Source organism: Cervus elaphus, chromosome 20, assembly GCF_910594005.1.
Source record: "Cervus elaphus chromosome 20, mCerEla1.1, whole genome shotgun sequence".
NCBI lineage: Eukaryota > Metazoa > Chordata > Mammalia > Artiodactyla > Cervidae > Cervus > Cervus elaphus.
This window is the reverse complement of record NC_057834.1, coordinates 34,082,472-34,094,861: the sequence shown is the minus strand read 5'-3', so window position 1 is coordinate 34,094,861 and position 12,390 is coordinate 34,082,472. Positions and strand designations below refer to the sequence as shown.

The window sequence follows — 12,390 nt, the reverse complement described above, 5'->3', positions numbered from 1 at the left end:
AAAATTAAAATCCCTACTCCACTACCTGTGTGAGCTTGGAAATATCTCTTACCCTACTGAGGACCAGTAGGGCCCAATCCACATAGATGCTGTGAAAATTGAGTTCACACATTTAAAGCACAAAGCAAAGTAATTGAAAGATAAAAAGCAGTTGGCAAACACTGTGCATTATTATTGTCAGTATCGTCACTCTCATCGTATTGTTTTATGAGGCCTAATATCTGCCTTCTTCACTGAGATATAAACTCTATCGGGGCATAAATTGAATCTATCTTGTCTATAAAATGAAAGAAAAAAATCATCACTGGGACTGGAATCTAGTAAGACTTGGATGCACATTTGTTAATTATATGATTCCCATACACCACATGTGAAAAATAACCCTCTTTCCACTAGACTTTTAAAATATATGACCTAGTTTAGCAGTAATATTTTAAAAGTTATCAGAAATCTGTTTTGTCAAAATGTTCTTTCAATGATTCTTCTTGAAGATGTGGCAGTTTTGCAAAGTATGAATGATACCTTTGCTACCTATGAATGATAAAGTTCTTAAAAAGGCAAGGTTAAAGATCTGATTCTTGGCAAAGAAGCTTATCCATGTTGTTGTGACATACAGCATTTTAAAATAACAACTAGCTTCACGGTCTCAAGATGCCTTCGGCCACCAGCCACAGCGGAAGCGGCAGCAAGTCGTCTGGACCGCCACCGCCGTCGGGCTCCTCCGGGAATGAGGCGGGGGCCGGGGCCGCCGCGCCGGCTTCTCAACACCCCACGTCCGGCACCGGGGCTGTCCAGACCGAGGCCATGAAGCAGATTCTCGGGGTGATCGACAAGAAACTTCGGAACCTGGAGAAGAAGAAGGGCAAGCTTGATGATTATCAGGAACGAATGAACAAAGGGGAAAGGCTTAATCAAGATCAGCTGGATGCCGTATCTAAGTACCAGGAAGTCACAAATAACTTGGAGTTCGCAAAAGAATTACAGAGGAGTTTCATGGCGTTAAGCCAAGATATTCAGAAAACAATAAAGAAGACAGCACGTCGGGAGCAGCTTATGAGAGAGGAAGCTGAACAGAAACGTTTAAAAACAGTACTTGAGCTGCAATATGTTTTGGATAAACTGGGAGATGATGAAGTGAGAACTGACCTGAAGCAGGGTTTGAATGGAGTGGCAATATTGTCTGAAGAGGAATTGTCGTTGTTAGATGAGTTCTACAAATTAGCAGACCCTGAACGAGACATGAGCTTGAGGTTGAATGAGCAGTATGAACATGCCTCCATTCACCTGTGGGACTTGCTAGAAGGAAAGGAAAAACCTGTATGTGGAACAACTTATAAAGCTCTAAAGGAAATTGTTGAGCGTGTTTTCCAGTCAAACTACTTTGACAGCACCCACAACCACCAGAACGGTCTGTGTGAGGAAGAGGAGGCGGCCTCAGCACCTACAGTTGAAGACCAGGTAGCTGAAGCTGAACCTGAGCCAGCGGAAGAATACACTGAACAAAATGAGGTTGAATCAACAGAGTATGTAAATAGACAATTTATGGCAGAAACACAGTTCAGCAGTGGTGAAAAGGAGCAGGTAGATGAATGGACAGTTGAAACTGTTGAGGTGGTAAACTCACTCCAGCAGCAGCCTCAGGCTGCATCTCCTTCAGTACCGGAACCCCACTCTTTGACCCCAGTGGCTCAAGCCGATCCCCTCGTGAGAAGACAGCGAGTACAGGACCTTATGGCACAAATGCAGGGCCCCTATAACTTCATACAGGATTCAGTGCTGGATTTTGAAAACCAGACACTTGATCCTGCCATTGTATCTGCACAGCCGATGAATCCAGCGCAGAACATGGACATACCCCAGCTGGTTTGCCCTCCAGTTCATTCTGAATCTAGACTTGCTCAACCTAATCAAGTTTCTGTACAACCAGAAGCTACACAGGTTCCTTTGGTTTCATCTACAAATGAGGGATATACAGCATCTCAACCCTTGTACCAACCTCCTCATGTTACTGAGCAACGACCACAAAAGGAACCGATTGATCAGATTCAGGCAACGATCTCTTTAAATACAGACCAGACTACAGCATCATCATCCCTTCCTGCTGCTTCTCAGCCTCAAGTGTTCCAGGCTGGGACAAGCAAACCTTTACATAGCAGTGGAATCAATGTAAATGCAGCTCCATTCCAATCCATGCAAACAGTGTTCAATATGAATGCCCCAGTTCCTCCTGTTAATGAACCAGAAACTTTAAAACAGCAAAATCAGTACCAGGCTAGTTATAACCAGAGCTTTTCCAGTCAGCCTCACCAAGTAGAACAAACAGAGCTTCAGCAAGAACAGCTTCAAACAGTGGTTGGCACTTACCATGGTTCCCAGGACCAGCCCCATCAAGTGACTGGTAACCACCAGCAGCCTCCTCAGCAGAACACTGGATTTCCGCGTAGCAGTCAGCCCTATTACAACAGTCGTGGTGTGTCTCGTGGAGGTTCCCGTGGTGCTCGAGGCTTGATGAATGGATACAGAGGACCTGCTAATGGATTCAGAGGAGGATATGATGGTTACCGCCCTTCATTCTCTACTAACACTCCAAACAGTGGTTATACACAGTCTCAGTTCAGTGCTCCCCGGGACTACTCTGGCTATCAGCGGGATGGATATCAGCAGAATTTCAAGCGAGGCTCTGGGCAGAGTGGACCATGGGGAGCCCCACGAGGTCGTGGAGGGCCCCCAAGACCCAACAGAGGGATGCCGCAAATGAACACTCAGCAAGTGAATTAATCTGATTCACAGGATTATGTTTAATCGCCAAAAACACACTGGCCAGTGTACCATAATATGTTACCAGAAGAGTTATTATCTATTTGTTCTCCCTTTCAGGAAACTTATTGTAAAGGGACTGTTTTCATCCCATAAAGACAGGACTACAATTGTCAGCTTTATATTACCTGGATATGGAAGGAAACTATTTTTACTCTGCATGTTCTGTCCTAAGCGTCATCTTGAGCCTTGCACATGATACTCAGATTCCTCACCCTTGCTTAGGAGTAAAACACAATATACTTTAATGGGGTGATATCTCCATAGTTATTTGAAGTGGCTTGGATAAAGCAAGATTGACTTCTGACATTGGATAAAATCTACAAATCAGCCCTAGAGTCATTCAATGGTAACTGACAAAACTAAAATATTTCCCTTGAAAGGAAGATGGAAGGAGTGGAGTGTGGTTCGGCAGAACAAATGCATTTCACACCTTTTCCGGTTAAATTGGAGCACTGAACATTTAGATGCATACCAAATTATGCATGGGCCCTTAATCACACATACAAGGCTGGGTACCAGCCTTAGGCTTTGACACGGCACTATTCATCCTCTGGCCAGACGACTGTGGTTTAAGACACATGTAAATTGCTTTTTAACAGCTGATACTGTATAAGACAAAGCCAAAATGCAAAACTAGGCTTTGATTGGCACTTTTTGAAAAATATGCAACAATTAAGGGATATAATCTGGATGGCCGCTTCTGTACTTAATGTGAAATATTTAGATACCTTTTGAACACTTAACAGTTCTTTGACAATGACTTTTGTAAGGATTGGTAGTATATATCATTCCTTATGACGTACATTGTCTGTCACTAATCCTTGGATCTTGCTGTATTGTCACCTAAATTGGTACAGGTACTGATGAAAATCTAATGGATAATCGTAACACTCTTGGTCACATGTTTTTCCTGCAGCCTGAAAGTTTTTAAAAGAAAAAGACATCAAATGCCTGCTGCTGCCACCCTTTTAAATTGCTATCTTTTGAAAAGCACCAGTATGTGTTTTAGATTGATTTCCCTATTTTAGGGAAATGACAGTCAATAGTTTCACTTCTGATGGTATAAGCAAACAAATAAAACATGTTTATAAAATAACAACTAAAAGTAAAACATAATACTAAGACATATACAAATTTCAGAAACTTTATAAAAGTTCTAAATTGCCTATGTTAATAACATTTATTCATACAGTATAATCTGAGGAGGTTTATCACTCATTTGACAATGTTTTCTGTGTAATTTAACCTACCCACAAATTCTGGTCGGTTTAATAGTAATATATTTTTTTTTCCTGAGGTGCCTCAGTGGCCCGCTGAAGCATGCCAAAGCTGTGTGTGCTATGCTTAGTCAGTCAGCCGTGTCCGACTCTTTGCAACCCTCTGGCCTGTGGCCTGCCAGGCTCCTCTGTCCATGGGATTCTCCAGGCAAGAATACTGTAGTGGGTTGCCATGCCCTCCTCCAGGGGATCTTCTCAACCCAGGGATCAAACCCAGGTGTCCTGCACTGCATCTGAAGTCAAAAGAACTTTAATTAGAATTTGATAGGAAGTTCCCTCATAGCTCAGTTGGTAAAGAATCCGCCTACAATGCAGGAGACCCCGGTTTGATTCCTCAGTTTGGAAGATCCACTGGAGAAGGGGTAGACTACCCACTACAGTATACCTGGGCTTCCCTTGTGCCTCGGCTGATAAAGAATCCCCCTGCAATGTGGGAGACCTGGGTTCGACCCCTGGGTTGGGAAGATCCCCTGGAGAAGGGAAAGGCTACCCACTCCAGTATTCTGGCCTAGAGAATTTCATGGACTGTATAGATCATGGGGTCACAAAGAGTCGGATACGACTGAGCGGCTTTCACTTTCACATTTCATCAAAATTATCAAAAAGTTAAAAAAGAAAAACATTCGATCAGATAGAATCATAGGTCACTGTGAATATTTAAAAACAAATATAGATCAGTTAAACCCTCATTGGTGGCTCAGTGGATAAAGAATCTGCCTGCAATGCAGGAGCCACAGGAGTCACAGGTTCAATCCCTGGGTCAGGAAGATCCCCTGGAGAAGGGAAGGGCTACCCACTCCAGTATTCTGCCTGGGAAATCCCATGGACGGAGGAGCCTGGTGGGCTACAGTCCATGGGGTCACAAAGAGTCGGACTCGACTGAAGTGACTGAGCACCTAGAGATCAGTTAAAGGCAAAAAAGTTCACACAATCTATTATCAAAAGCAGCATTCTTGTACACTTGTTCTCCTAGCAGAGAGAAACCAAATCTAGTCCTTCACCAGTCTAGTTTTAGTAACAATCCATTTGACCAATTAAGTTTAATCTAGTCTCAGACTGACCATGCTCACAACTCCTTTTTACTCAAAACATATATCCCAATTTCCTACTGTGTAGTGTAATGTTTTAATATTTTCAGTAACTTTAATTACATATTTAAATGAAAATCCCTAACTATTAAAAACCTTAACTTCAGTGAAAAGTGAAAGTGAAGTCGCTCAGCTGTGTTCAACTCTTTGCAATCCCATGGACTGTAGCCCATCAGGATCCTCCATCCATGGGGTTTTCCAGGCAAGAGTACTGGAGTGAGCTGCCATTTCCTTCTCCAGGGGTCTTCAGTGAAAACCAAGAGGCAAATAACTGTTACCAAAATCGAGAGACTATTTTAGATAATTTTCAGAACATAATTGTTACTATAGAGTTTACCTAAAAGCTCTTACCGTATTTGCATTTAGTTCACTCATAAAAATTTTATCATACCAAGTCATGTTTCTTGCTAACAAATTTGCCATAGATACTCTTCAATTCCAAGCAACTCAGATTGATTAAATGAGCTCCAGAGAACCCAGGTAGATCATTTACATCTCAAATTTCTCTTGTATCTGCTTATACAAAACCCAGTCATCTTGGGCTATTTTCAGGGAACTTTCTTTTTTCCCATTCCCAAATATCCACCTCAGTTCAAACAAACAAGCAACAGTAATAGACAGAAAATAGTACATATCATCCTCTCACATTAGTTTGCCCCCCTTGAAGCAAATCAGGAAGGGATTTGGACATAGGTACCAAGACACTATTCACATATATATACATACACCCCCAAGATAAAAGCAATTGCAAAAGGCACACCTCTATAAAATAGCGGAGCCATCAAGGTACTTTACTCTCCAGATCTCAGGGAGTTTTGAGGTGTTTTCTTTCATTTAGCAAACTTAGCTAAGATCTCTCAGTTTTGCAAAAGTACCCCATGGGACTGTAGGATAGAACAGAGCTCTGATCATCCACACTTAATTATTCATGACCAGTATTATTAAATCTCAAGCAAATAGCAATTAAAAGTACAAATTCCAACATAAGTGCACACAAAACAGAAGCAAATGAATCAGTTCTCAAAATGGGTTGAGTCCTACAACACTTTCCCTCTCCAATAGGGTACCCCAATCAACAAATTGGCTAGTCTCATAGAGCGAGAGCCCAAATTGAGAGGGGAAATTGTTCCTGGTTGTACTCAGGAGAGCGACTTACCCTTAAGCAAATGGAGGTCTCCACCCCAACATAATACACACAAAAACACAAACAACAACTAAGCTATGCTGACACAGACAGAAAATCAGAGGAGGTACAGTCTAGAATGCCCATTTCCACTCCCAGACGGAGGCCTTCAAACAAATTGGCCAGACTCTCAAAAGAGTGGATGGCGTGACTCACTGCAAAGGAAGCCTCCCAAATGGGGTGCGGAGAATTCCCAGCATGTGCAAGCCAGAGCTGTTGCCAAAATCTTGGCTCCCTGCCCAATGTCAAATAGAAATGCAGAGATAGAGTTTGGAAGAAATAGAAAGAGTGGCTTTTCTTCTGTCTCCTGAGCAAGAGGAGAGAACACAACAGGCTAGTGACTCAAGAACTGTGCCCACTTCCTAGGGGAATTGAGAGATGTTATATATCCTGGGTCTCGTGGACTAAGGCAGATTATATAGCTCAAAGTAATGAGGTTCTTGCATTCTTCCTCTTCCTGCCTTATTTCAAAACACTCACAGCTGGCATCTGGCAGCCCAGTAATTGGGTCTGTTTGTCTCTGGGTTAAGAGCCTGAGACCTTCTTTCTGAAATGCAAACAGTTATAGGGGGTGAATTGCTACAGGAGAGAGAAGGGAGAGCAAACACCAAGTGCAAGATATAATTGACATAGTATTAGGAGGTGATAGTTTAGCTTCATGAAGGACAGATCTAGTTGCAGACACCACAGATTAGCAATAGTTAAAATAAAACTAGAAGCGATTAACCCTTTCAGGCCCGATTATGTTTTTTCTCTAGCCTGTTCACTGTTCCCTTTACTTTGCTAATTCTCAAGAGAGAAAAAGCTTCATTTAGATTTTTGCTGCAACAGAGCAACTCACCCAACATGTGGACCATGGCTCCAGATGATTCTTGGCTCCAAACAACCTCATGCCATGGGCAGCCGGCACCTGTCAGGGATAGTCCTTCTAAAATCCTCAGAACCAAATGTACACTGGCTGCTGCTGGGGGCTCAGAGAAAGGACTCTGCCAGCCTGGGGTCAACCTTCTATAGGCACAGACTCCTCGGCTGGCTCCATGCATGCCCGAAGCAAAATGAGGCCAAACAAACTGATACATCAGAGTTTGGAGCAGAGAAAGATTTATTGCAGGGCCATGTAAAGAGACAAGGTGGCTCATGCTCTAAAAGGTCCTGAGCTCCCCAAGGGTTTCCACAAAGCCCTTTTAAAAGCTGGGGGGGGGGGGGGGGTTGGAGGGTATGTGATCAGCTTGTGCACAAGTCTCTGACTGGCTGATGTTGGAGTAGCGGGTTGTGTCACGTGGGTAACATTATCAGGTCGTAGGCTCCAGAAGGCCTAGGGCTATGTGCTTATGATCATCAAGCGGTTAACATTTTCCATTTGTGAGTGTAGAGGGGATTTCACATCTGCAAAACAGCTCAGGAAATGTGCCTCAAATACTATTATCTGCGTACTAAATAGAGGAGCTAAAGCAGGGGATATTGGGGGAAGGCTTGTTCTGGGGAGGCCCCATAGGGTCCTGCTCAGTTATGAGAACATCCTTCCACAAGCCTCCTGCAGGCAAATCTCTGAATCTTTTTCAGGGAACCCCCAACCTAAGACAATACTCAACTCAGCGTCAGTGATATTCACAGATACTGTTGAAACAGGAGGGAGGGGGTTAGGGCACAACCTTTGAAAGAATGGCTTAGCCATTGTTGTTTTTGTTGTTGCTATTGTTGTTACTTAGTTGCTAAGTTGTTTCCAACTCTGTAATCTGTTGGGCTCCTCTGTCCTTGCAATTTTCCTGGCAAGAATGCTAGAGTGGGTTGCCATTTCCTTCTCCAAGGGATTTTCCCTACCCAGGAATTGAACCCGTGTCTCTTACACCTCCTGCATTGGCAGGCGGATTCTTTACTGCTGAGGCACCAGCACATAGGACATGACAAGGACTGGTCAGAACAACTAGGTCCAAGATGGCAGGAGATTCCCACCATGACAGTTCTGAGGCCACCTATAAAAGGTCAAAAAGTGAGCTGTAGTCCAATTCCTGAAAATCCCCAACCCTTCTCCCAAAATAATTGGAATAATCCTCCCACCAATTAGTCTATGAAATTACTCAGCCCATAAAAACTAACCACCCCATATTTCAAGACTCTTTTACTCTGTCTCCTTCTGAGATAGCCTACACTGTCTGTGAAGTGTGTTTCTCTCTATATAAATCCACTTCTTACCTGTCACTTCATCTCTGAATTCTTTCATGACAAAGCAAGAACCTCAAATTCACCAGCAACATTGTCACTTTAAATAAGATGCAAGAGTGCAGTGTAAAGATATATATCAGCAAAGCATGTGGATATATAGTTCAGAAACACACCAGGAGGTAAAAGTCATATGGAATTGGGAATCAATCAGTCTGTCCTCATATGCTGCTAGAGTGTGTGACCACTTCACATTTCATAACTTTGTAATTGTCATCACACCATAAAAATTCCCTGCCCTTCAGTTTTTTATTTTAATCTCTAATAGGACTTAATTAGATGTTTTCTTTCACCACTTTAGACCAAGGCCAAAATTTTACCTGAAATCTTCCTAGTGAAAATAGTTAGTCTTTCTTACAAGGTTGTGTTTGAAGGTTTTCTTTTCGTTTTGACCTTGAGCTACTTATCTGGTGTTCTGATATGTTGATTAGACACAGGTCTTTTCGATCAGTATCAACATCAGACATGTGCTAGGCATGGTTCAACTTTAGGAAACCATTGGGACAACAATTTTTGATCCCACTTTGGGATAAAATTCTCTTTTAAGTTGATGATAAAATTTTTCACTAGGAAAAACTTACTCTAATTAACCACATTAGCATAAAGTGTCTCAGTCTCAAAGACTCAAGCCCAAACTCCTCCTGGGATCCTTGTTATTCAGGAACTTCTTATTGACCTTCTTTCCCTTTTAGTTTCTTCTTTAATTGAAAACATGAGAGTAAAGATACACTGTCGTCAGGAAAGATAAATCACTGTTAAATGAGAAACCTCAACACCAACGTTAAACTTACAGAACTTAGTTTGTGTTGTCCTAAGGAAATGTTAAACTTAGGAAGACAATAAAAAAATTAATTAATAAAAGATTAAGGAACTTAAATAACACAGAGAAAAGAATGATGGGATAGAGGTTAAAGTTTCTATATTCAGACATTCTTGGTCTCATGGGTGAAAAGGATAGAAAAATTTTTCTTCAGTCAGATTAACACCATGCATTGTTGTGACCCCTGAAAAAAGCAGGGCAGAATCAGTCCACAGTGACACGCTCCTCATGGTATGCCTTCCTGGGTTCCATCTTTCCTTTTTCATATTACTATGAGCCTTTTCACTGTTCCCATCAGGGAAGAAGAGGAAGAACTCCTGCAATCCTTAAAGATTCACAAGTTACAAGACCATCATACATGCCTGAGGGTGGGCAGCATGAACAAAATTATGTACTTATAAACCAAAATCATTACTTGTATCCTGATTATCTCTATTTTTGGAGCAACCTGGATAGCAGGAACAAAAGCAACCAGCTCAAGGTTTTCCTCCCCAGACACCCTTTTATTTGGAAAGTAACTTAGGAGGCTGAAGTATAAGAGTGTGTATGTGTATGTGTGTGTGTGTGTTAGTTGCTCAGTTGTGTCTGACTTTTTGTCAGACTCCGTGGACTGTAGCCCGCCAAGCTCCTCTTTCCATGGGGATTCTCTCTCCAGGCAAGAATACTGGAGTGGATTGCCACGCCCTCCTCCAGGGGATCTTCCCAACCCAGGGATCAAGCCCAGGTCTTCTGCATTGCAGGCGGATTCTTTACAGTCTGAGCCACCAGGGAAACCCTGTGAACTATAAGAGAGATCCCATAAATGTTGTGCAAGTGTGTGTGTGTGTGTGTGTGTGTGTGTTCATCAGATGCCAGTAACTGCCAAAACAAAGGTGGCTTTGTCCCTCTCCTGAAAATACCCTCTTTAGGAGGTGACCATTAACTGGTTGTGGTGGTGGTGTAGTCACTAAATCACACCCGACTCTTGCGGCCCCATGGACTGTAGCCCGCCAGGCTTCTCTGTCCATGGGATTCTCCAGGCAAGAATACTAGAGTGGGTTGCCATTTCCTGCTCCAATTAAACTGATGTTACCTCTAAAAGTGTTCGGTCATGGAGTGGCTTCAAGGACACAAAGAAGAGAAAGTGAATGGCGTCCCTGATGTTACACAAGAGAACAGGAAGTGAAGAGGGCAATTTGTCCGCAGACACTCACCCTAATGATAACCCTTTTCCTTTCATTCAAATTAAGGAAGGAAACAATTAAAAGGTGAAATTGTTAGGCCACAACAATTAGGTCAGTCTGGATTTTACAATGAATTAAAGATTCTTGACAAAAAAAGAGCAAATAATTAGCAATCCACTTCCTGGAATTGACCTTGAGAAATTAAAAATGTGAATCTTTAAAGATCTAAAGAAATGACTATTCATCCTAACACAATTATAGCAGTAAAATACAAAAATATTTTCTGAACAAAACTAAGAGACAAGTCACCAGGATGGTATTGAAGAATGTAACATAGGGAAAGGTTCACCATGCTGTGCTATCTGAAAAATACTACATAATATATTCAACAATTACCAAATTTCATGAACATATGTGCAGCTGGAGTTTGTGATGGCATGTAACAGTTTTAGCCCTACCTAGACATGAGTCAAACCCCACAAAACATGCCCCACAATCATACAGATTAGAGACTGGCTCCCATTCTCTGCCCACCCCACTTTATCAGACTGAAGCAGGCTGAAACTCTAATCTGGGGGAAGGGGCGAACACAGTAAAGGGAGCATGAGGAGTGAGAACAGAGCCCCATGCAAGCAGCTGAGAGGGGAAAGGTGTATCTTCATGTCCCTGTGTTCTCCAGGCCCAACCACAGCCCTAAGGATAGAAATAATCACAGTGCCTATGTTCAGACTGAGATACTAAGACATAAAGAAGATAGTTTACTTTCCTGAGGTTACAAAGAAGGGTATAAGAATTTGATCCTAGGTAATCATTCTCTAGAGTCTAAAATTTTAACCAAATACCAATTTGCTTCTGCATAAATAAATTACTGGAAAGACATTAACACACACACATACACTCACACACATAGCTTCATAATATTTACAAATAAGGGAGTATTATTGATGACATATATAATTCCACAAGGTCTAACACGTTATTTCAACTCACCTCTTTGGCTATCGGTTCCATTCAGTTCAGTCACTCAGGCATGCCTGACTCCTTGCAACCCCATGGACTGCAGCACGCCAGGCCTCCCTGTCCATCACCAACTCCTAGAGCTTTCTCAAATTCATGACCAATGAGTTGGTGATGCCATCCAACCACCTCATCCTGTTATCCCCTTCTCCCTCTGCCTTCAATCTTTTCCAGAATCAGGGTCTTTTCCTGTGAGTCAGTTCTTTGCATCAGGTGGACAAAGTATTGGAGCTTCAGTTTCAGCATCAGTCCTTCCAATGAACATTCAGGGCTGATTTCCTTTAGGATTGACTGGTTTGATCTTCTTGCAGTCCAAGGGACCCTCAACAGTCTTCTCCAACACCACATTTCAAAAGCATCAGTTCTTCGGCACTCCAACGTCTTTATGGTCCAACTCTCACATCCATACGTGACTACTGGAAAAACCATGGCTTTGTCCATATGGACCTTTGTCAGCAATGTAATATCTCTGCTCTTTAATATGCTTTCTAGGTTGGTCATAGCTTTTCTTCCAAGGAGCAAGTGTCTTTTAATTTCATGGCTGTAGTCACCACCTGCCATGATTCTGGAGCCCAAGAAAATAAAGTCTATCACTGTTTCCATTGTTTCCCCATATAATTGCCATGAAGTGATGGGACTGGATGCCATGATCTTCACTTTTTGAATGTTGAGTTTTAAGCCAGCTTTTTCACTCTCCTCTTTCATTTTCATCAAGAGGCTTTTTAGTTCCTCTTTGCTTTCCATATATAATATTAAAGGATATTCAAATTTCCTCAGGGTCAGTGGAGGTGTGCAGCCAGAT

At 42.3% G+C, this 12,390-nt stretch overlaps 1 protein-coding gene across 1 annotated transcript; it reads left to right on the top strand.

The window, feature by feature from the left end:
* The first annotated feature begins 636 nt into the window (after positions 1-636).
* Positions 637-3,913, top strand: LOC122677537 (caprin-1-like). The gene has a single exon (XM_043877670.1). It carries the CDS (start codon positions 652-654, stop codon positions 2,776-2,778), a length of 2,127 nt encoding a protein of 708 aa, XP_043733605.1. The 5' UTR covers positions 637-651; the 3' UTR covers positions 2,779-3,913.
* The last annotated feature ends 8,477 nt before the right edge of the window (positions 3,914-12,390 follow it).